This window comes from Callorhinus ursinus, unplaced genomic scaffold, assembly GCF_003265705.2.
Source record: "Callorhinus ursinus isolate GAN/ISIS: 27379988/994484 unplaced genomic scaffold, GSC_fseal_2.0 scaffold39, whole genome shotgun sequence".
NCBI classification, from domain to species: domain Eukaryota; kingdom Metazoa; phylum Chordata; class Mammalia; order Carnivora; family Otariidae; genus Callorhinus; species Callorhinus ursinus.
Window position 1 is genome coordinate 18,759,033 of NW_027397101.1, and position 25,585 is coordinate 18,784,617.

Consider the following 25,585-nt stretch of genomic DNA (forward strand, 5'->3'; position numbering starts at 1 on the left):
GATAATAACACACATCTATAAGATAAAAGCAATGGCATTAATGTAATTGTCTGCCTCTCTCTCTTTAGCCTAATCTTTTTTTCCTTCAGTTTTGACTGCCTGTGTGACACCTGTTTTTGTCTCCTCTGATCCTACGACAGGTTTTCCGCTGACAAGGTTTTTGCCTGACAGAGATTCTGCAGACAAGAACATAATAAAATATGAAGAACTGCTTGTCAGAGTTTCTGCCAATGCTCACATGAAATAAAGGAAAAAAATGACTTTTTTTTTTTAATTTTTTTTATAAGGGGCCCTGTGATGGTCGCTTCTGGCCTGTCAGAGGAAAGACCTCCCTGGCCAATTTCTCCAAGCCAAACAGGTGTTTTCTTTTACGGCAGAAGTTGATTTGTTTTTTAATTTTTACTGATAGTGGAAAACATGAACGGCCCAAGAGGGGAGGGGGGAACTTTTATCCATCAGATGTTTGCAGGCAAAGGAATACTGAAGAACTACTAAATAAAAGTGCAAGATAGCTCACTCAAAACTGTACCTTCTAAATAAGACTAAAATGCCAACATCTGTTAATGATCAAACAAATTGAACTTCCCTAAAATTTACTTCCTGGCTAGTCAGGCTGCTAAAACCTACCTACCTTTCCCCGGTTTTGTTGTCTGAAGACAGAAGAAAACAGCAAAGGCAAGAACAGAGAGGCTGGACAAGGGAAATGCAGAAGTGGGACTAAAGGCAAGTGCCTGCAGCTGTGCTTACCACTTAGCATGGAAGAAGCTGCTGAAAAAGAAATGGCAATTAGGAATCAGGGACTCTATCAGATACACTTAGGAGTTTCCGCAAATCTTTGTTCCCATGCTCCCATGTAGGAGATGCTGCAGTGGGTATCAGCACGAGGAGATGAAGAAGTGTCCTTCCTGAGCTCCTGAGCTAGTGGAGGGATCAGTACTCCACAGAAACGACCCTCTGGTCTCAGTGAAGTGCGCTGAGCGCGTTCAGAAGGGAACACTTAATTGCTCCTGGGGGCAAGGGGATCCCTTTTCCCTGAGGACAAGGGCAGAGGAAAGACTGGACATGATCAATAGTGCAGCAAGTGTGAAAGCTCGAAGGACTGGGAAAGAGCTGACAGTGATGAGTGAAGGGAGGACAAGAGACTGGGTTTTGGCTTTTAGGATTCTCACACCAATTCTAACTACTCTACCAATAAACCACTTTAACCTAAGCTTCAGTCCGCCAATTACACTATCTCATACAGAGGGCCTAGAACAGCTATGTCTAATAAGAAATATAATTCAACATGAGTTTAATTGTATTTACTTTAATTTTTGTAGTCTCTTTTAAAAGGCAAAAAACAAACAATGAAACTATTTTTTAAGAATATATTTTATTGGGGTGCCTGGGTGGCTCAGTTGTTAGGTGTCTCCCTTCAGCTCAGGTCATGATCCCAGGGTCCTGGGATCGAGCCCCGCATCGGGCTCCCTGCTCCGTGGGAAGCCTGCTTCTCCCTCTCCCACACCCCCTGCTTGTGTTCCTGCTTTCGCTATCTCTCTCTCTGTCAAATAAATCACTAAAATCTTAAAAATATATGTATTTTTTATTTAACTCAATACATCAAAAATATTACCAATATGCAAATATAGCAATAATTCTTAATGTGATATTTTACATTTTTTAAAGATTACATTTCCAAATTCCAGTGTATATATTTACAACAGATCTCAATTTGGACTAGCCACATTTCAAGTGCTCAAATCCGTAAGAGCGGTTTCCTGATTGGAGAGCTAGGTCTGGAGTTGCCTTGGAATTCCTTGGCCAACTGAATTTAAGGCCCAACAACAATGTCCTTTCATTTTGATGGGTTTGAGCTTCTATCTGTAGCATCACCTGCCTGACCATACGAGCAGAGCAGGCTAGGAGGCCTAAGAGGCCAAAATGGGAAATTTCCTTGTGCATCAAGGAACAGCTCCAGGGAGAGAGAGAGAGACCTTACTACAGGGCACCTTCACAGATACTGCTTATGGTTCTACCCAGTTGTGGCACTAACACCTTAAAATACTGTCTATACAGCACTTTGGCTATATGCTCACTAACTAATAACAGATGAATTCAAGAAGCTTTTGAAAAATTACAACCACCTACCCTCCCAGAAGGCAAAACCTGGTAAGGAATGGGATGCATAAACATTTTATGCCTCCCCAAATACGAGTCAGAATTTCTCTGAATTACCATAGTTACCTCATCCCATGCTTTCACTCTTCAACAAAGGGTAGGGGGAGGGCAGGGCCCCTGCTCGGAAGAAGTCATCACTATGACACAGCAGGAAAAGGAAGATGGTTGAAGAGTATCAACCCAATAATGCTGAGACATATTGGGTCCTTATGACCCAGCAGTATCTCCTGGTCTATCTGAATAGTGCATCCTGAGTAAAATGAGAGGAGTTGAGTGTTTCATTTATAACTCCTTCAATTTGTGTTCTGCTTAACCTGGTGAACTCCAGTTAATTAAGATGTTCCTATAAACAATTAAGCTTCCTGTAGGATCGTTAGCAAGATATAAAAATTTATGATGTAATAAAGTACAATAAAATGATAAAGTGGTTAGCCCATCAAAGCACTTCACATGCAAGAATATAGGTGTGAAAATGGGCAAAAGTAGTCTGAAATCTGACTGAAATTCATCTACTTCTGGTTTTTGGACTTTCAACAGATAAATATTCCTACAATCCATTTTAACTGGTCTACACTTCTCAAAATGTGACTTCAGGGAAAAAGTGTTTGACTTCTGTTCAAATAAGGGCTCAAATGACACTTTAGGGGAAATGGAAGGTATGGAACTGGACTAGATTTACTGGGAAAGAAGCCCGGACCCCCTGTACCTTAAGTGAGGCTCTGGATATTATCATCAGTATTAAGTCCACTCTTCTCTTTAATCTTCTTCAAAATCTTGCTGTGATATTTAGGTATACTCCTGTTATTATTTGCATTTACAGATAAAAGAACTGAGGCTTATTAACTAGGAATCGAGATGGGATTTGACCACTGCCTGGTAAATCCAACTTTTAACCACTAAACTATGCTAAAACATGTCTGTCACACCCTCAAGGGTGAAGTTTTACTTCTGTAAGAGTTTAGAAATAACAACAACTAACACTATTAAGTAGATTATCTTATTTAATCCTAGGAAGAACCCTACAAACTCAGTGCCATTATTATCCACATTTCATAGATGAGAAAACAGAGATTACGTAACTTGGCCAAGGTTCTCCTGATGGTAGGTGGTAGAGCCAGCACATGAACTTAAACAGAACTGCACTCTTACCTACTTTTCTATCATGCCTCCCATTTGTGTATCTGAAGCTTCCTTATACCCTGGGGCTCCAGCTCTGTATGTTTCAATCTCAAGATCCTCCCTAGAAACTCCTTAGCAGTAGACTGGCACTGTATACTTTAGAAGCCAGAATTTACCAGACTCATCTTATGTTCCATCGGAGTAAGAAGAAGCTAGAAAAAAAATGTGGGGAGCTAATGGGCAGAGAGCCCAGGACTCTGAAGGGGAGGCATTGTTTGTGCTGTGATTAAAAAAGAAAAAATTTAGGGAGTTCAAAGCACCATCCCAAAAGGTGGGCAGGCTAAGAAACAAATCAAAATAAGCAGCTCAGGGACACTGTAAGAATATAGCTAATGCCATTAATCAGGCACTGAACCTTTGCATTTGTGAGGATGTCCTCCCTTTAAAGCTTATCAGCTGTGATCAGGGAGTAAAGGAAAGAAACAGAAGAGGGCACAGTGCCCTCAGGTCGAGTAAAGAAGGCTCCCATGCCAGGCAGGAAAATGGCCTTGTTTTTCTTCTTTAAAATAAAAATAACTGGAGAGATGTTCAAGGACTTTGTCATGGAGAGACCAGGACTCAACTGCCTCACCAGAGCTAGGAGGCACCTATAAAGGTGGTTTCCCTAACTAAAAATGAATCTCATAGCTAGGCAAGCCAGGTTTCAGCATCACAATGTGGAACTAAGTCTACTTCTAGATAGATTCTTTTAAGCAGACACCACGTTAGTTCCTACCCTTTCCAAACCAGTGTACCAGGGGAAGAGGACTATGGTGTTCCTACCCACATGCAAAGCCCTGGCAGCATGACTACCTACATCTTCCCAAAGATTCAAGTTCTCACTTGCAAAGCTTATATTTACTTCCCTGTGCTAAGGAATCAAGCTAGTACCTTTCTTACAGTTTTCATCGGATCCTAAATACCCTCCTGCAATAAGTCTCTCCCAAAGCAAAACTCACTCTTATTGGGACAATCTCCAGGTCAGTAAAAAGGAGGTGAGAGCTTTCTTATAGGTTAATATCTGGGAGGATTACCTTTCCTTTGAGAAGACACTCGGTTGTTTTTTTTTTTTTAAGATTGTATTTATTTATTTGAGATAGAGAGAGAGCGCATGAGCAGGAGAAGGGGCAGAGGGAGAGGGAGAAGCAGACTCCCCGCTGAGCAGGGAGCCCGAAGCAGGACTCGATCCCAAGACCCTGAGATCACGACCTGAGCTGAAGGCAGACGCTTAACCGACTGAGCCACCCAGGCGCCCCGACACTCAGTTTTAATCACCCTCCTCTCTTACTCTTGAAAAATTTACAAATTATCATACACAAACTGTTGCTGAGTTACTTGGAGTGAGCATGATGTCACAGAAATGTCATGCATTATTTACGAGAAAGGACTTCTACCTGGGGTGTGAAGGGGAGAAAGGAGGAAGGAGAAGGAAAGGTTACTACTACAGTAGTTATTCGGGCTTTTAGACTTGAGTCAGAGAATATTACGGAGTTACCAGTTGGGAATAAACTACTTTCACAGATGTTTAGACAGTTCATAAGAAGAGCACAGACTGGGACAAATAATAAAGACATGTGACTTTTCATGGGATAAAATGAAAAATTACTGCTTTTGATCCACTCTGTTTAAATCCTTATAAAGTACACCATACTGCCAACAAATTTGAGGAATTTCTAAACAGAATGCGGAGATCTCTTGATCTCTGACATAATCAAAGGTTTTTGATTATAAAATGTTCAGAATCAATGGCCCTGATTTAAGACTTAATTATGCAGATAAAGCCTCACTAGAATTTTCTTCTGGGTATATGCTTGCCAGTTTAGCAAACAAAAATACGGGCTCACTCAGCTAAATCTGCAGATACACGGCTATCCTAAAAAGAGTATTTACTGTTTACCTGAAATCCAAATTTAAATGGGATGTCTTATATTTCTGTTTGGGTGAGGGTCTCTATAAATATCCCTGTTCTGATAAGATGTATCAAGTAAAAAAGCTGAGATTCAATGATGCTGAGAAAAAAAGAAAAATTACTTCCAGTGAATTACAAAAAAGAAAGGTTTGAAATTAATGGATTATATGAATATTAAGTCTTATAGTACATTAAACCATAAAACTGGTTGGTATATGACACTAAATTAACTTTATACTGCCCACCATTTCCTGTGGCACAGAACTAAGGAACTGAAGGATACCTGGCACAGTACTTCACATATGATGTATGTCTAATAAATATCTATTCATTGATGATCCAGATGATGCGGGCCAAGCCTGCTCATTTTATATTAAAAAAAAAAAATCGGAATAGTTTGGATTCCAGCAGGAAAGCAGCTGGCTTGATGACCAAATAATTAAAGTAATAACACAGGACCATCTTCTCCTTGAATGAACTGAGGTAGTAAAGAGAAATCACATTTATAGAAAATAATAAAGGAAAGGTCTCGAAAATTCTGGTGCAACAAGCGTGCTCACAGGCAGACCCGAGCCAAAGGAAATAACACTAGTGTTAATTCAGGTTGCGTGGAAGTAAATGAAAATGCTAGCATTCATGCAGCTTGTTGGAATGGTGGATCCTTTTGATTTAAATCAAAGTATTCTATAAAGAAGATAATTTTACTGAGAAAGCTGTTGTGGGGTTCATGAAGCTATGTAATATATTTTTTATTCATCAAGCCTCATCTCCTTGCCAAATGCTTACTAGATATACTAAGAAACAGATTTTTTTCTTAAAGGTAGTTTCAACAAATAGGATTTGCTGAAAGTAAAAATCACTGACCTACTAGTAAAGGAAAAAAAATTCTACATACATCACGTTTCTAAAATCTGCCCACCTCTGTTCTCAAATACACAAATCAAATATACCCCATCATGAAAGAAAAAACTTCCAGTTGTCTTGGATTATCACTAAATATTTCCTAAAATCATTTAGAATAGAGGGTACTTTAAAAAAATTTTTTTACTACTTTATTTATCTTAATGGTTTAGAAATAAAGTCTTCATCTAGACTAAGGTCATGACAACCAATCTGCTAATAATAAATAACAAAAATGATTAATACCATAGTTCTCAACCTTTATACCATGCTCCAGTTTCTTACAAAGGCAACAAAGTCCTATTAGTAACACTCTTCATTAGAAGCAAGCACTCTCCCTCCACCACCTGCACCCGACCCGGGCCCTCCCTATACACCTAACCCATGACTGGGTATATACTAGTAATACTTGCTATTCTCTCTCTCTCTTTTTTTAAGGTTTTATTTATTTATCTGAGAAAGAGCAGAGAGAAAGAGAGAGAGCACATGAGCAGTGGGGAAGCACAGAAGGAGAGGGAGAAGCAGACTCCCTGCTGAGCCAGGAGCCCGATGTGGGACTGGATCCTAGCACCCTGAGATCATGACCAGAGCTGAAGGCAGAGGCTTAACTGACTGAGCCACCCAGGCGCCCCCTTGCTATTTTCTAAGACTATGTAAAATCTTTGGCTGAAGCTTTAATTCTGTGAATGGTTGAATCACTACTATAGTATGGTGGGAAAGGGTCAAAATGCAACAAACTAAATTTCTACCAACATAAACATTTGTCACCAGTAAAGAAGCCCATTGCTGCTCTTATCCTGGTATCTTATTTCAGCACTTTTGAACCAAGAAAAATTAAATCTTGTAGGAATTTTAATTTTTTCCAAGACTCACTCTATCAAATGAAGGAAAAACAGAGAAAAGATAATGCAAACAGAAAGGGGAAAGAAATACAGTTGTTAAATGAATTAGCTGGCAGGACGCTAGAGTCCTTTATCCAAGAACTCTGAACAGAAATTTACAAAATTAGAAAGTCTGGGTTATTACACACTGTAGGTATGGAAATCGTATACCAAAAAAAGCTTACTTTGAAATAAAGTTAAATTCAATAAAGCCCTGCTTTCTATTAATCAAAGTGAAAGAGCTAAAATCCATTAATGAGGAGAAAGAACAGGAAATCCTTTATTAATTCAGTGGGAAATACCTATTGGTAGTCAAGGAACTGTTTTAGGTTTTCTCCCCCTCTTGACTCAATGATGCTAAAGATTTCATGGAAGTAATTTGTGAAAAGCACATGGCCCAGTGTGTAATTTCAAAACCTAGGTGTTATAGTATGATGAATTAATCACTCACTCTCTTTAATTTTTTAAAACATCTTTCTCAAGATTGTTGGAAAGTAGCTAATGTCAACAATTTAATCAGGCTGGAGAAGCAATCTGTAAGGCTATGGAAGTGTGTGTGTGCGTGCGCGCGTGCGCACGTGTGTGTGAGAGAGCTACCATGACCCATGAAATCCAACATCTTACAAAGAAACCGAAGATGCCGCTATCAAAAGAGATACAGGAACATATTTATTCAAAAGAGGCCACCAAATTTCTAAACATTTTCTTTTTATAGAGAACACTTGATTCTGACATTTGGTTATTTTTTTAGCAGCAAATTTTATTTTTATTATTATTATTATTATTATTATTATTATTTGAGATAGAGTGAGGGAGTTCACACGTGCATACAGGAGTGGAAAGGGGAAGGAAGAGAGGAAGAGAGAGAATCCTAAGCAGGCTCCACACCCAGGGCTGAGCCCCATGCAGGGCTGGATCTCACGCCCCCGAGATCATGACCTGAGCTGAAATCAAGAGTTGGACACTTAACTGACTGAGCCACCCAGGTACCTCACAAACATTATTTTTTTTACAATATAATAACAGGTGGAGTATGTTTAGTGATACGATGAAATAATTCTATGAGATGTGTTCTCAGCATTCAGAGACACACTAAAAAACCCAAGTCATTTCCTCCTTGTCCCACACATAGGACACCGTACCGTGTAAGGCAGCCAGGAAGACTGCTGTGTTTCACCTCTGAGCAGAAATAACTAGAGATATGATTTCAGGGTTTTCTGTGCAGGAGGAGAGAATGAAGCAACTAGTTGAAATGCCAAGGGCAAAAAGAGTGGGTGCTCTCACCCCACTGCCAACTCAAAAGCTAGAAGCCAATCCCTGTCATGTTTGTCCTAATGAATGGGGGAAGAGTGGGGGGGTTTGTGCATCTGTATGTACATATTTGGAGTTGTAGACTGATAAACCACTGAGGGGCAGAAGAGAGGTCAAGGTAATAACAGCAGTTAGAGAAAGTTAAGATTTGTGAATCTCCACAATTAATATCCCCAAAAACACAGGATTTCTAATGACACGGTAGGAAAAGCATAGGCTGATGTAACAGAAATACCTTATTCAAGTTTGGTGGAAAATCACATCCCTCAGAAAGTCTCAGAAACAACCATTGGCTAGGAATAATTTATTTTGTTCTAGAAAGAAGAAATATTTCTCCCCCCTATTACACTACTAATGTAATATGCATGTGGAAGCTGGACAGGTAAAACAAACTGGTGACACAGGAAACTTTTATACCCACAAGGCTACCACAGTAGAATGATGATGGTAACACTTTGGAAAAACATGAGAGCAAATGAATGAAAAGTCCCTTGTTTAACTGACTGACCCACTCTTATTGCTTATCCATTGTTCAGTTTCTTACTTTTAACATACTACTATTTATTTGAAGGGCTTCATGTACTTTATCTTTAATTCTCACAATAATACTGCAAAGGAGGTATTATTCATCCTATATTACAGATAAGAATCCTACGCAGCAGAGATGCTGAGCTCTATACCATTGAAGGTGCAGAGCCAGATCTGACCCATTACTGCCTCTGTGACTCCTAATGGGCTTGGGACATAAGTTCTGGTACCTATTACCTAGCAAAGCCAACACTTATTCAGGGAAACAAGGATACTTAGGAAGTGTTATGGGCTGAACTGTGTCCCCCCGCCCCCAAAAGGCATACCTTTCTGAAGCCTTAATCCCTGGTACTTCAGAACGTGACTATATTTGGAGTTGGAGCCTTTAAAGAGGCTGATTAAGTTAAAATGAGACCACTAGAGTGGGCCCTAATCCAGTCTGCCTGGTGTCCTTAGAACAAGAAGAAATCTGGAAGCACAGAGACACCAGGGGTGTGTGCCCATTGAAAGACCATTTGAGGACATAACAAGAGGGCAGCCATCTACAAGCCAGGAAAAGTCCTCAGAATGAAACCACTCTGATGGTGGACTTCCAGCCTCTGGAACTGTGGGAAAATAAACTTCTGATTTAAGCCACCCAGTCGTGGTATTTTGTTATGGTAGCCCTAGGAAATGAATATAGGAAGAGAGAAGAAATCACCGCATGCGGTAACACACATACACTGCCAAAGGAACAGCAGCTCATCTGTTGTTCAAAACCGGACCGAGTTGTTGCAGATTTTGGCCTTGTTAATGAAACAGGAGAGTTCCATCCCTGGAGGCACCGAAGGATCATGGCCCTGCCTGCCAGGCACACCCCTTCCAGGATATTCCCCCTCCTACCACCCTATCTACCTCTTCTCTCTCACACACAGAAACATGGCTGAAATGTCCCCACAACGCCAACACACACAACCTAACAAGCAAGGTACATGATAAATTAAAAGCCTTTCAAGGCATGGCCCAGTGTTGTTACCTCAGATCTTGCTAGAATAACATGACATTTATAAAAATACAACCCACTGGATATTTGGCACAACTTGGGAATGAAGAATATATCCACTAAAGAGCCAATACCCCGGGCTGTCAAAAAAATCTCAAGCCAAGATTTCTTTCATAAACATTACCTATCTTTTAAAATTCTACATTCTAGGAAGTAAAGAAAATGCTTATTTTCTAAGTCTCTTTTTGCCTCAATGTAAAAACCATAAGCCGTACATAAGAAGATATTAACTGCTTAGTCACGGCACACCGGTGGAACAGCTCTGTGCGTCTGGCAAAAAGCCGCAACGCTTCCAGCCATGGCCCTGGGTCACCCTCGCCCCCGACACACACCTACGCAGATCTCCCACTCTAACACCAGCCACCTCCAATCCTGATGCACACTGAAAGGATGTATTTACAGATTATTTTTTCAGATACCAGCCAAATAATGTCCCCGTTCACTCTCTCACCCACCTTGGACCATACAAAATTTAACATCTGGGAGGAGAAATGCAGCCTCAAATGCATATGATAAGGGCGAGCAGTCATCGACGAATTCTCCTCAAGCAAAGAGGGTTTGCCAGCTTCGCCCTGAGGTCCGGGCCCTAAACGGCCAACTGTGGTATGTTTGAGTTTCCATCAGGCCTGGTGCTTGCTGGCCGCTGCTGTGTTCAGTCAGAACCCCACGGCCCAACTGTCCTATAAACATCGCACCCTTCTGCTAAGGGCTGCTCTGCTCGCCTAGCCTTGCTCCTTGGAGCCAAGGATACGCTGGAGCCTGAATGTTAACTAACACTTGGAGCACAGCTGACCCCTCTCTTCTCCAGGGCAGCGACGGCTCGGAAAAAATACGCACGTTCACATGAACCTAACAAGAACAGGAAGAAAAGTCCAGATTTTCCTCACCATGTGCCACCCAGCCATGTTTACACTGATCGCAAGTCCTCAGGTTAATCTTCCCTGGCTGAAAACATTCACACGTGCAGTTTACCAGTGTGCAACGGATGGCCTGAAAAATAAAGGAGGGAAAAAAAAGGATCAGCGTCTGTTCAAAGGTACTGTGTTTCTTCACCATTTTAATAAATAACATCCACTTCCATTTTTAAAGGCTTTATGTTGGTAGGGGCCTGGAGAGTTTTAAAAATAAATTTGGATCAAAATCTTTTACAAAAAAATGTAAGAAAACAAAGCTCATTCACTAACAATGTTTTGTGTCATTCATATTTCACCTTTAAATTAGGAACGTAGACCAAGCAGAACAAGAATAAAGGATTACATATTCTACAAGATGCTTGATTTGTTAACGCTAGGGATCCCAAACAGAAAAAAATATTGCTGCTACTATATATTCCCATTTAAGTTTATCCACCTGGCAATAACACAGAAAAATACATTCTAATACAATAATGCTCAGGTGAAATGTTGGTGAAAGTAAAACATGACATACAGATATTATTATTAGAATATTACTTTTCTTCTGATGATTTCACTTAAATTGCTTTGCTAATCTAACAGATACACCCTGAAAGACACTCCTGTCAGCCCAATAAAATCTAGCATAGTTCTGGTATTATTTATCTACTTCCCAATGCCTTGTTTTTTCCCTTTTGACTTATTAATTTCATTTTCATTCCTATTTTGAAAAATACAAAACAACTTTCCTTTTACTTTATTTATTTATTTTTTTTAAAGTGTGCTCCATGCCCAGTGTGGAGCCCAAAGTGGGGCTTGAACTCACAACCTTGAGATCAAGACCTGAACTGAAATCAAGAGTCGGAGGAGGCTTAACCAACTGAGCCACCCAGGCGCCCTCTTTCCTTTTACTTTAGTGGTGATGTAAGAAAATAAGTTTAAATTTGTTTTCAGATTAGAATAGGAAAAGCCATTTGTGTAAACATCTTATATCTATAACAATCCAACTCTTAGAAAACTGGAAAACACATTAAAAAAATCTTTCATTTCTTTACAGGTACTTTAAAAAATCATCTCACCAGTTTATATTATAAAGTGAATCCATAGAAAATTAGCATAAATGAAGTGTAACTTTTTATGGATAAAAACCTATGCTTAAAACTTGCTAAAGCTGACCTAGGCTCCTAGACTACAGTTAATAAATTTATCTCATACATTTAGTTCTAATTTGCATGGAAATTCTGAAGACAGAAGGGATTTAGTCTGATCATTCACAGATTAACAATCTACTGTAACTACCTGAACTGCCAGGAAAAGATCTCTCTACAACTTTAGATGCAATCAATGCTTACTGATTTGGGGTGGTGGGGGGCAAGGGGGTTTTTGGAGGAGAGGCATGGAACTACCTGAAATTGCAGGTCTATAACTGAAAGCTATGCTCCCTTACACAGCTTCCAGATGCTCATATTCCTGGAACCATTTGGATTTTTATATAAACTGTCTCACTTTTAACTGACAGTATTTTAGATATTGTTAACCCAGTTGGGCCAAGTTCTATTTACAGAGAATAAGACTGGACGGGGTTTTTATTGTTCCCTATGCTTTGGATCAGGTAACTTTGAAGTATTTCTCTTTTCACTAACAAACATTAAATCTATAGGTCCCAGTTCGGTTTGCAATGAGAGTCCTCACTATAGACTCCTTTCTTAGTTCACCTCCACCACTAATTTGCTGCTCCATTACCACTAGGGAAACATGCAATTGTATAATCTGCCTGATATTTCAGGGTCTGTCTTCCAATGTCAACAGTCTAATTACATATTAGCTAGATTGTAAAACTTTGCCTGTATGCATTGGTGACTGGAAGAATGAGTTATAAGAATAGGGATACCAAAGGAAGTAAATGCTGAGTAAGCAAGAATAATATATGCATTTGTAGGTTACAGGGGGAAATATTTCTCCCGAAATTTCTTATTTCCACTTCAATAGTTTACTGACCGAGCAATATATCAGAACATAACAGGTAAGAAACACCTTATTTAAATATCATGTTCATTAGTTAATGAACTCACAATTTGATTGTAATATGGTTAAAAAACCCAAGCCCAAACAAAACAGTTTAGAGGGCAGTGTTTCTACTAAAAACAAGGTACTTTACAAATTATCTAATTCAGATACGGCAACCACATTGACATTAAAATATTCATGTAATCTGAACTGCAATAATACAAGCTTTTATAACTCCCTCCCTCAAAAAAATCACCTCTGCTTTACCAAAATTTAAAAATTCCCAATAAAAAGAGATGATTTCTCAAGGACTATATGTTAACTTCAACACAAGAGACATACATATTTTCAGTCATTAATTTGATAACATTCAGTTGTTTTACAAAAATAGCCTAATTTTACATCATGTTTAAAGCATACTTTTCTCAATTTTAATTATAGCTATATTCAGGACAGAACAAATTAAGAGACTGTAGACTTGCTTTATTTTTATGTATAATTATTTATTCACTAGTTGACTCATTCATTTACTCTTAACTACTCTATGATTTAAATATTTTCTCTACCTAAATAACTTTATACATCTGGCACATTTGGGAATTAAACTTTTCAGACCATCATCCTTTTTTATGAATTCTACTCTTTTTGTACCTAAACACACAAACATTGGAACACCTCAACTCCTTTTGTATATAAACACTTAAACACTGGAATATCCATTTTGAATTTCTATGAATTCCAGAAGGTCTATTTGTTTTAAATTCAGATTTTTATAGACTACAATTGTTCCTTAAGGGAATTATATATATTTAAACAATATGGTCTAAATAAATATTTTGAGTAAGAGACTATTGTGGCTTCAAAGGAAGTTTTATTCTAAATAACATTTTTGAAACAGCATAAAACTCTGACATACTATTTATTCACAACAAAACAGAACCAATGTGATCACTTGCCAACTCACCCACACTTAAAGAAAATAAATTATCATAAAATTATCAAAGGCAGTTAAGCCTCAAAAATGTACATGCTTTACAAGGAGACAGCTGGGAAGAGTAGAAATGGATAAACTTTCATTTTTTGTAAGCACACTTACTTCTTCCTTCACTCAGCTAACATATAAGTTCCTCTTACTCACTGCTGGGCACTCTCAACTACAGAAAATCCAGAGATGATGAGGAAGTGGCAGAAAGAGGATACCAGGAAAAAAGCAGACAGTTTAGTCAGACTGTTCCCCCCTGTATTTGCAGGGATCCTCAGGCAGGTCTAGCTGTCTCATATTATCAGCCCCTGTGCCTCTTCAAGAGCGCTCGGTAATTCTTTCCTCAATTCTGACATGATCAGCATTGCCAAATCCTCCAGAACAATAACAATAATGAATTTTTTTAAATCTGCAACTTATTAAAAGTAATTATTCCTTCTGCTTACCTTTACCATGGATTTCTTGAAAGAAAAATCCATGCACCCAACACCCACTGCTTTTAACTTCTGCACCACCACCTACATTTTAATTTTGCAATCTGGATTCTGTCCCACACGTTTCTGAAACTTTCTCCAAACGGAATGTTCTCATTAATTTTGGTCCCTTTTTCTAGTCTCCTGGTCTTCCCAGACCTCGATGCAGCTTACGGCACTCTCTCCTTCATTCCTGGGCTGTAGAGACCAACTATCCTAGTTTTTCTGGCAGCAACGTCTCACTCTCTCTCCACTGTAAATAAATACAGGTGTTTCCCACGCCAGGCTCTCATTTTTTAATTTGGCAATTTTATCCCCTCCTACAGCTTCAAATATTATCACTACGCAAAACCATCATTTTGGAGCCAAGTACTGTGTTAAGTGGCTGGAAACGGATGGCAGAGTCCCTGTGCTCAGGGACCTGACAGAGTTTGTGGGCAGTGGGTGTAGAGAAACGACCCTAAAAGAACAGAAGGAAGCCCTCAAATGGGCAAGAGAAGTACCATCTCTCCTTTTTTATTCCTCTGTCTTTTCTTCTTCCAAAGGTAGGATTTTAAAATTTATAGCAGTAACCTATTACCCATTATCATTAATAATCGCTAGATTTACTGGATATTTGCCATTTTCCACTCATTGTGTTAAATATTTTATAAATATTAGCTCTCTTAATCGTCAGAAAATACCATGAGGTTAGTACTATTATTACCTTTATTTCGCAAATGAGGAAAATGAGGTGGAGATAATTCAGTACCCTGCCTAAAGACATTGAACTAATAAAGTCATAGGAATCAAACCCAAGTCTGTGTAAACTCTCCATCAGGCTGACTGAGAATTTCAGTTGTAATCCCATTTACAGTCAGACAGTCGTGAGGCAGAGCCCCTCAACCTGCCCACCATTAAACCCCCGTTGTACGTGGTTAACTAATGCCCATCTTCCACATTTCAACTCCAATATTACTGCCATGCCCCAGGGCAGTTGTCTTCATCTCCTGGTCAAGTTCCCCATTAGTTTCCTGTTTCACAAGGGGTCTTTCTGTCATAGCACATATCATGGATGTGAAGATTTATCTGTAACTTATCTTTATTTATTATTATATATAAATGTATTTATACATCTGTGTGGTTATTTGACTAATGTCTGTCTTCCCCTCTAGAATTTAAGCTTCATGAGGGCAGGGCAACACATTTGTGGTGCTTACAGTGTATACTGGCAAATAATAGGTACTCAAAAGGCACTTGAAGAAGTACATGATCCTCTGAGCCTCTTTCCTCATTACTAACAGTAGCAGTAATGTCACAAGAGAGTCAAAGGCTTAAATGAAATAATGACTATAAAGGACATAGCACTGTGCCAAATAATGGGAAAAGCTCAATAAATGGAAACCATTTATGAGCCAAGAAACTTTCCACATATTATATTTGAATATTTTCCCCTTATGAGTCTTCCCAATGTACTATTTTCCTAACACTTTATAAAACGTTTAATACATATTTAGTCGTAATGAAAAAATGAACACTTTGACATACATGATGCCATATTAGGTATACTATAATACTCTAAGATAGATATGACAGGGATTAGTATTTGTTTTTAATATTAGGATTTGGAAATGTTTATATGGATATTACATGGCTCTTAAATGATAGGGTGGATTTCCCAATTATTAATCAGTTTATTTCCATTCTCTAGAGAGGAAGGAAGAAAACATACAATTAAACCAGTAAATTATAAATATTGACATTCAAAAGTATATCTAAAATAAAGTCAAGTAAGAATAAAAATATTTAATCAAGGTTCAATCAGTAACACTTTTGTATTTGAATATTAAATAAGAGTGCATTTGAAAGTATTCTGGATGAGTTCCAAAGTCCTATTCAAATAAGATTCTGTTATCACTAAAACTGAAGTCTCTTTAGCTTTATTATAGTCATAGCTGGCTTGAACTCTGCAAGTATATGTGAACTGCACATCAATCTTCTCACTAAGTGACATTTCCCAGGAAAACACGATTATTGCTTCAGCTAATATTTAGTGTGCCTCACAAAAGAACTATAAACAAGTCTCATTAATAAATCTATTAGCTGTTTCTTGTCTGGGAACACTTATACAAATTACATATTAATACAAAATAACAAAAGGCAAAATAAGGCCACGGGGCAAATAGAAACATAAAACATATATTCTGAAGGAGCAATCATAGAAAGGAAAAAAAAATGAAAAACTTAAAATTCTAGGTTTTGCCTTTCCCTAACAAAAACTATTTGCCAGGAGTTCCCTTCAAGTGTTTATTAACCCTGGCTAAATCTCCCATATGTAACTAAAAATCTTTATTAAATTGCTTTTCCCTTGTTCATTTTTGGGGAGGATATCAAGATTTATAACCTAGACTATGAAATTGTATTTGAATCATTTTTAATTGTTTAATAGATAAGTACCTGACCTACATTAAAACTGAACTATAGAGAAAGCTGATTGTTAATATAGTATCCATTCTGTCCCATCAGTTTCTTCTGTAAACTTAGGTAGATTCTAGGTGTATAAATTAATTGGCTATGATGGTTGTAAGTGACAAGGCTCACCTTTTTTATCTTTAGCAAGAACAAATTTCTTAATGAATTGAGTTTTCTACTTTGGAAGTCACACATAGATACCATAAATATGTAAAATTGGCCAACCCTCCATGAGGATACAAAACAGTCTATGTTATAATGAATTCTTATTAAGTCATCACTACATATGTTATTCATCTCCTAACACACACACAAGTCCAAAAAGGAAAGATATACATGGTGTCAGAGATCAAATGAACCACTTTATTGGGTAGGAAAATCATCCTTGAAATACTTCAGTCTTAAAAAAATAAAAATCTGGAATAGAAAATTATCTGTTAATGAATCTGGAAGCTAAGTATTCCAATACTGTCACAGATTACATGGTTGTAATTACAAAGTAACAGTTAACAAGCAATTTGGATGAAGAGAATGGCCAAAGAGATGCACAGAGATTAATGGGACTTCCACATATTTATACATCTTGTATACGAAAACCTAAGACAGTACTTCAAAAACACTGTCACGAAGATTCCAAAGAATTCAAATGACAGTAAGGTGACTAAGTCAGGAAATGCCTCCCCGTGTAAATTTTTTTTTATTTTATTATGTTATGTTAATCACCATACATCATTAGTGGGTTTTTTAATTTTTATTTATTTATTTTTTATTATGTTATGTTAATCACCATACATTACATCACTAGTTTTTGATGTAGTGTTCCATGATTCATTGTTTGTGCATAACGCCCAGTGCTCCACGCAGAACGTGCCCTCTTTAATACCCATCACCAGGCTAACCCACCCCCCCAACCCCTCCCCTCTGGAACCCTCAGTTTGTTTCTCAGAGTCCATAGTCTCTCATGGTTCATCTCCCTCTCCAATTTCCCCCCCTTCATTTTTCCCTTCCTAGTATCTTCCTTTGTTTTTATAACATATAATGTATTATTTGTTTCAGAGGTACAGGTCTGTGATTCAACAGTCTTACACAATTCATTTCAGGTCAGTTTTCCTTCCCATTTTTCACATGGCTGATACATAAAGCTAATGGAAAAGAAACAACTTCCAAACTAAGTGCTCTGAGTATTACCTAAGACTTGGAAAATCTCTATGACATTGCCTTTGTAGAACTCATCAATATCCTAAATTTGGCCAACACACAATGCAGCCTAAGCAAACAAAACTCAATTTTTTTGAATGGTGGACAGCTTCTGAGTCAACTTGAACTAGACAGAAGCACAAGAAACTTACTCTTACTTGATTACAAATCTCAGACATGATTAAAGCAAAGGTATGTCCCCCTGTTGTGCTACAGGGTTTTGCAATCGGGTATTGAAATAAGATAAGATGGCATGAGTTGGACAGACAGAACAGTGACCAAAAGATCCATGGTTTTAACTGTCCTACAAAGAAGTTTTATAACAGTCTAAAAGTCTTATCTAACTCTGAGACTATTTTTTTAAAGATTTTATTTACTTATTTCAGAGAGAGGGCACAGAGAGAGAACAGAGGGAGAGGGACTCGATCTCAGGACCCTGGGATCACGATCTGAGCTGAAGGCAGAAGCTTAACCAACTAAGCCACCCAGGCACCCCAACTATGAAACTATTAATATAAATCTATAGTTGTAATAAGGTGGGTATGTTTTCTAGTATTTATACAAAAAAATTACAAATCTGAGTTTTAATGGGCAATGTTCACAGAGTTCACAAAAAGTAATTATCAGTGATTACAAAATATACTATAAATTTAAGGATCCACAGAGTATTAAACTGCGTATAAATACCACTACTCTTAACAGTAAAAATAGCAAATGAACAACAATGAAGTTATTCTGTCTGCTTAACAAAATCCACTCAAAATTTCACAATGTGAAATTACAGCAAAAGTATGTATCTTATTTGGTGGTAAGATAAATTTAAGATTGAAAAATTAATTAACCTTTCAATAACAGGTTCCTTCAAATTTGTCTAAATATTTTTAACGTCTTATGAAGAAATAGCAACTTGAAAATGATCATTTTGTTGTACCTAGGTGCTCTGAAATTTCTTGGTGTCTTCAACAATCAGACTTTCTGGCTGAATCAGAGGATTTGAAGACACAAGTTAAGGCCAGACTCACTGCAAGGGCCAGATGCCATTGATGTAAACATGGTCAAGATGAAAAGCTGGACAATTCAAAGATGGTCAAACAAGTCACCATGAGAATAAAACTATTGATCAAGGAATATATCATCTTTGTAAGAAACACTTCTCTAACATAACTGAAAGAGATTCACTGGGGGAAAGTGGCCTTTCAAAACCATTTGCTGTTAAAATCCAGAGATTTTAAGGCTTATTTTGAGTTTCTCTTAAAAGCTATGATCCCTCCATCAACTGGTGAATGGATAAAAAAAAAATGGCATATTCCATATGATGGAATATTATTTGGCCATAAAAAGGAATGAACTACTGATATATAGTACAACATGGCTGAACCCTGAAAACATTATGTGAAGTAAAAAAAAAAAAAAAACAAAAACAAAAACCTAGTTACAAAAGACCACATATATAGGATTCCATTCATATGAAATGTCCAGAACATAAAAATCCATAAAGACAGAAAGTAGTTAGTGGTTTACTTAGGGCTTGCAGGGGTAGCTAAAGGATTTCTTTTTGGGGTGATGAAAATGTTCCAAAAATGACTATGATGATGGTTACATGCAATTATGAATATACTAAAACCTACTGAATTGTACACTATAAATGATAGAATATATGATGTATGAACTCTATCTCAATAAAGCTGTTTAAAAGGGGCGAGGGACAAAACTCACTGCAAAACCTGGTTTCTACTGGTGGCATTAAATTACTTAACTCATAAGATAGCATTCCCCTGGGATACATAATGTAGCATAATATCCTTCTTCAACCTAGTAGGTCTTCAATATGCGAATGTTAAATGAGTGAATAAACAGAAGGCAAACAAAAAAAAATTTTCCTGCTACCTAAATTTGAAAATCCCTTCTACTTTGAAAATATTAAAGCCTAATATATCCATCTAAAAATTGGCAATTATTTTCTAAGTCCATTGCCATTATTCCTTCAGGGAAATCTAGGACACTCTTCAACAAATTGGGGGAGGGTGGCTCTCAGTTATGCTCAGCATACTAATATCAAGATACTTAAACAACTAAGAATTTGTTAAAAATTGACAGTAATGGGGGTGCCTGGGTGGCTCAGTCAGTTAAGCGTCTGACTTCGGCTAAGGTCATGATCTCAGGGTCCTGGGATCAAGCCCTGTATAGGGCTCCACACTCAGTGGGGAGTCTGCTCTCTGTCCCTCTGTCCCTGTTCCTACTCATGCTCCCTTGCTCTCTGTCTCTCAAAGAAATAAAATCTTTTAAAAAAATTGATAGTGATGAATTCTGTCATGTGTATTAGCAAAAACATTCCTCAATTTACTGCAATGAAACAGTTACTTCTGCAAAAGTCAGGTTTTGGTTTAGCGGGAGGGAACAAAGAAGGAAAACCATAAGCTTCTGAGTAAATGTTTATACATGAGTGTGAATGTTTCTATGACTATGTGTGAATACATAAACACAAACAGGGAGAAAGAGACATATACACAGGCACATAAATTTTCACAGACATGGGTCCAATGAGCATCTGTAGTCATTGCCTTACGACCAAAACCTACTATCAATCGACATGAGGAAGACCCCATTTAAATAATTTAGGAGTTCAGAGCAAAAATCAACAGCGGGATATAGCCAATTATATAAGGAAAATACCCATGCTTCTATGGCATCAAAGCATATTCAGGCTTTGGAGTGCATGTGTTACGTTTTTTTTCCTCCAATTAAATTAGGCCTATGGTAATACAAGCTATTTTGTTAGGCAATTAGTAATATTAGAGAAACAGGAAATGAAAAGGCATTTCAATTTGGGCAGAAACATTTTATTTTCTTACCTAACAGTTAACAATTAAGATATTCCATTTATTGCCTGTATGCTTACAAATTTTACAGACTACTCACACAGGCAGCTGTGATAATTAGAAAGGAAATACTCTTTCAGTGAACATACCTATCATCTAATTGAAAATAAGGGGTTAGCTCATCATACAAAATAACCCATTTTAACTAAACTCAGTCTACATTTACCAGAATACATAACTTTATATAAGGAGCCAAAGCACCTCTGATATCATATGAATGCTAAGTAATACTCATCTCATTTCACCTTAATGTTGAATCAGCAATTTTGTATTCCATTGATATACATTTTATTCATTTTCACTAATGCAATTTGAAAGGTGGTAATGTGATTACATTTCTCTGTGGCATTCATGAAAACAATTACTAATATAATATGATAGGGAAGACATTAATAAGGAAGGGATTTATAATGAGATGCAAGAAGATTTATAAACCTTTAAGCACTTTACAAAGAAATACTCCTCACTAGGCAAGAAGTAAGACAAGATAAAGCCTCAGTTCCAGTATTTCTGGAGCAGCTACAATCCTGAGAAGAACGATTTGCATGATGATGTCATATTTTGGTGACCAAGCAGAGAGGTGCAGGAATAACCCAAGACTTGTCCCAAGTTGTGCCCAAATGTAATACATTATCCCAACTTGATGACACCTCTCCTTTCCAGACAGCATGGGAAGGACTCCTTTAAGGGAGGAGAACCTCTAAATCTTGATCCTCTGCAAAAGGAGCTAGCCACATTATTTCAAATGCCAGAGCACAATAATCAATCCATTTACCAAGCAAGAGCATAAGGTGGGTGACCTTTTAACTAAATTTACTCCTCTAGGCTTGTAAAAAGAATTTATCCCAGAAAAGCAACAAGTGAGACAAGTTGTTGCGTTTTAGAATGTATCGTTTCAGATGACAACTCTGATTACCCAGGCCAATTGAGGCAGCCTTTGTGATACTAATAATATCCACGTTTGTTCAGTGCTATGAAGCTTGCATAATACTTCAAATACATTCTCCTATTTAATCATCAAAATCTCCCAAATTAGAGATTTTTCAAACAGCATAAAATGAGGCTCTGAGATGTCCTTAAATGGCCACTGCTAGTAATCCTGGGCTCCTTCCACTCTGCCTGTGTATGAAAGGCAAGAAGCTAAATAATCCCCCTTGCTACCCTCCCTCCACAGTGAGATTTCCTCAGATATATTTTAGTTCCAACAGGAGTTTAAAACCGAATAAGAGATGTGGACAAAACTACACTCAAAGGGAGAGGTGTGGGTAAAGGTTTAAGCAACTTGAAAAGGTGGGGCAAACTGCAAAGTAAGCAGTTAATTTATATTAGGACTTTCCATTAAGAGGTACATTTTAGACAGAGAAAGCAACTCTGAACAGCTTTCTATGGAGTCTTTAAATGATTATATTAAGAAAGGCCAAACTCTGAAAAAAGTGACACAAGGCATCCCTAAGAACACATGGTTCATTTAATATCACCTTATTTCTACCTGCCTTGGGATTGCCCATTAGTAAGTAGCGTATCTCAACAAACATTTTAATACTTTCCATTGTGCATATATAACTGTACATCACAATTATGTCTGATTATGAAAGACTATGTTTCTTTGCCCAAGAGCAGATATCACCTCAGGAATCATACCTATTACAAATAATAATAATGATATGATGAACAGTCTACATGCCCTCTTATACGTTATTTATGTTAGGTCACAGATTCCCTAGGGGTCCATGCCGAGACCTGGACTGGCTTCATTAGAGTCTCATATAAATCACTAAAGGCACATCTTGATTTTACCACTAGCTAGAGTTGCTAGAATTTTTCAAGTGAAACCTCGCAGGTAATACATTTTTTAAAAACACAAATACAATGTTATCATTTCTTCTAAAAGGTTGTTTTCTCAAATTCAAAGGGCTACATTCAGATGCTCAGAGAAATCTCACAAATTTCTAAGGAATCTATAAGTATCTGAGGGTAAAATGTGCCCTAGAGTATTGAAAAAACATTATTCTCTTTTTTCTTGTAAGGATTAGTTGGTTAAAAGACAAAGAGAGACATATAGAGAAAGATGGCAAAAAACAGACCATCTAGCTGCTAACAAATGCTTCAACTTCACTGAACAAACAGAAACCTATGCAATGGTTGTCAGGAACTCTGAGCTAACTCTTGAAAATTAAGAAATAAATAGAAAGCCTTGTGGGGGAAAAAAAAGGGAATCTTCCAGAACAATGTTAATGTCATCTTGGGCATGTGGACTGGGTTCACATGTGTGTCAGCTGAATCAACATAATGGCCCTATAACAGCTTCGAAGCAGCTAATATGGTCCATTGGGTCAATAATCCGTGAACTAAGAAGGATTTACTTGATAGACTATAAATGGTTCATAAGAACTCAAAAATCACTCCATCAGATCAAAAATCCAATTTTCATATGGTGCCTTTCTACGAATTAGCCAAAAGAAAGTAATAGCTCTAAAGGACTTCAAGGTCTATCAGTTAAAAATTTACTTTTTAAAGAACAGTGTATAGGAGGAAGAATTAAATGCATCTCTCTCTCTCTCTCTCTCTCTCTGGTGAACCAACCTATTTTGAGGGGAAAAATATATTTTATGATGGAAAGCTAATACACAATGGGAAATATTCATGGGCTTTTCACATTTTCCTATGGGTACTTGAATGTATGGATACAAACAAATGAAAGCATAAACATACGAATGTACCCTCCATCCCACCCCACCCTGAATATATCTCCACTTACCTGCATACATTATCACTAATTACAAAACACTATTTCTAGGATAGCAACATTTAAAGATGAAGATTTATATTTTGCTTTTGCTTCTTTGCATAGTTTGTGAGAGTCTGTAGTGTGAGGCACATGGAGACATTTGAGATGGCATATGGATACTGGCAAATTCTTTCATTTTCCCGTATGGAAAAGTGGGCAAAAAATAAAAAACTACAAAAGGCAAACAGTAGGAACTACAATACATTTTCTACATTTAAGAAAGAGAGGAAGGGGCTGGCTAAAAAAAAAATAGCTGGTGTTTACAGATAACTTCAAGTTCTGCCCACTCTAGACTACAGAGAAATACTAGCCTCATCTTGTATTTGTGAATTTTATTATGTATTCACACTAGGTGATAGTGGTTGCAGATTAATTTTTTTTAATGTAAGCCTATGTATGTGAATAAATGTATTTACTAAGTTCGTGGCAAGGAAGAAGAGCAGAGAAAAATGCTCCAAAAATATAACAGGCTGTAATTAGAATTCTTAACAAGAAAGAATTCCTTTCCTAGGGAAGAAAATGCGATCAATCACTTCTCTCTCAAAATGCTATTAGCTTCTCTTCATCATAAGAACAACAAGGAATCTTTTCTCTTTTCTTTTTACAGAAGTAACACTGAATAAAATAATAAATGTTTTTACATCAAAATGTATTAGCTATTGACATAAACTCAGTCCTCTTAACTTTTACACAAGAGAAAGAAAAATTCCAATAATTCTGAAATAGACAGATAAAACTTTTTTCTGTGGCCACGGCCATGTACTATTATATGTAACTACTTATTTTTAAAAAGAGCCTTATTGGTGTTCTCAGAAGGATTTTCTTTTATACATAGCTTTATCCTATAATTTTGTCCCTGTTGGGCACACTGCCTAAATTTAAACACAAACAGTCAAGCAATGAAGAAACATTAACACATTTACTGTGAACAAAAACTCCCAGTTGTACAGTGAAATTTTAATACATTTCAACTTATCTCTTTTACTAATGGGGAGAGTACAAACCCTGCAGGAATTCGCTCTGCAAACTGGTAATTACAGTAGACTCACTTTTTTATAATGCATATGTATAGTCAGATACAAAAACCCTGGCTGCCCTTTTGATGTAGGTTACAATAGGAATGTTTTAAAAATTATGAAAATCTACAGCAATTCTAAAGGAATGCATTATTTCACGGAAAACTGTCCTTTAACTCTGTATATGGACACAAATAGACATATATTTAGATATTTGCTTTATAAACCAGAAGGCACAAGCTTTATCAGCATGTGCTTTCATGTCATTTTCTCCATAATCTTAGTGTATAGAATAAATCCACTCTTTTTTTTTTTAAACAAAGCTGGATGTGATTTTGAATATCATAATTCATCTCTCACATAAAGATGATATTCTTTCAACCGTCTGGTTTTCCTAGTTTGTCCCCTCCAGTTTTGGGGATTTAAATCTATATTTTGAGTTCTCATAGAATATCTTTATTACATAATTAAGGATTCCAAACCGATAATTTGTCTCTCAGCACAGGCAGACATAACCCCTTGACAAAAAAGACCCTTGTACACACCTGCACAGAACAAGAGCCATATACTCAAATATTAATACTAGTAGCACAGAAAGCTGACAGAAATGAAGTAAAATCTCTGTTACTAGTCACATCACTCGCTAGACACTTTATATTTATCTGTCAAATTTTTGGTTGCATAATAACTTTCTTAGAGAAATTGAAATCTGAGAGAATGCTAAGAGGCTATCAATATAAAATTTACATTAAAATCATATTTCTAAGTATCGGCATACTGGGGAAAAACAAAAGCAGAAAAAGCTTTTGAGTAGATATAACGTGCAATATTTTGTGAATTTCTAAATAAATAAATAAATAAATAAATAAATAAATAAATAAAGTTGCTAAAATGTCTGTGACTGAATAACATCTACAAATTCCAGGAATATCTATCTGAAAATAGACACTATAAAAAAAAAGAAAATAGACACCATAAAATTCACACAACACATAAAACATACAGAATACATT

At 37.0% G+C, this 25,585-nt stretch overlaps 1 protein-coding gene across 7 annotated transcripts in view; it reads right to left on the minus strand.

Moving 5' to 3' along the window:
- BNC2 (basonuclin zinc finger protein 2) overlaps window positions 1–25,585 on the minus strand; it is a 421,054-nt gene that overhangs the window by 140,469 nt on the left and 255,000 nt on the right. For all 7 annotated transcript variants that reach the window (XM_073880836.1, XM_073880834.1, XM_025887884.2 and 4 more), the window contains one exon: window positions 10,774–10,876. In XM_073880836.1, the coding sequence (XP_073736937.1) occupies window positions 10,774–10,876 (103 nt within the window). The remainder of the gene's footprint in view (window positions 1–10,773; window positions 10,877–25,585) is intronic.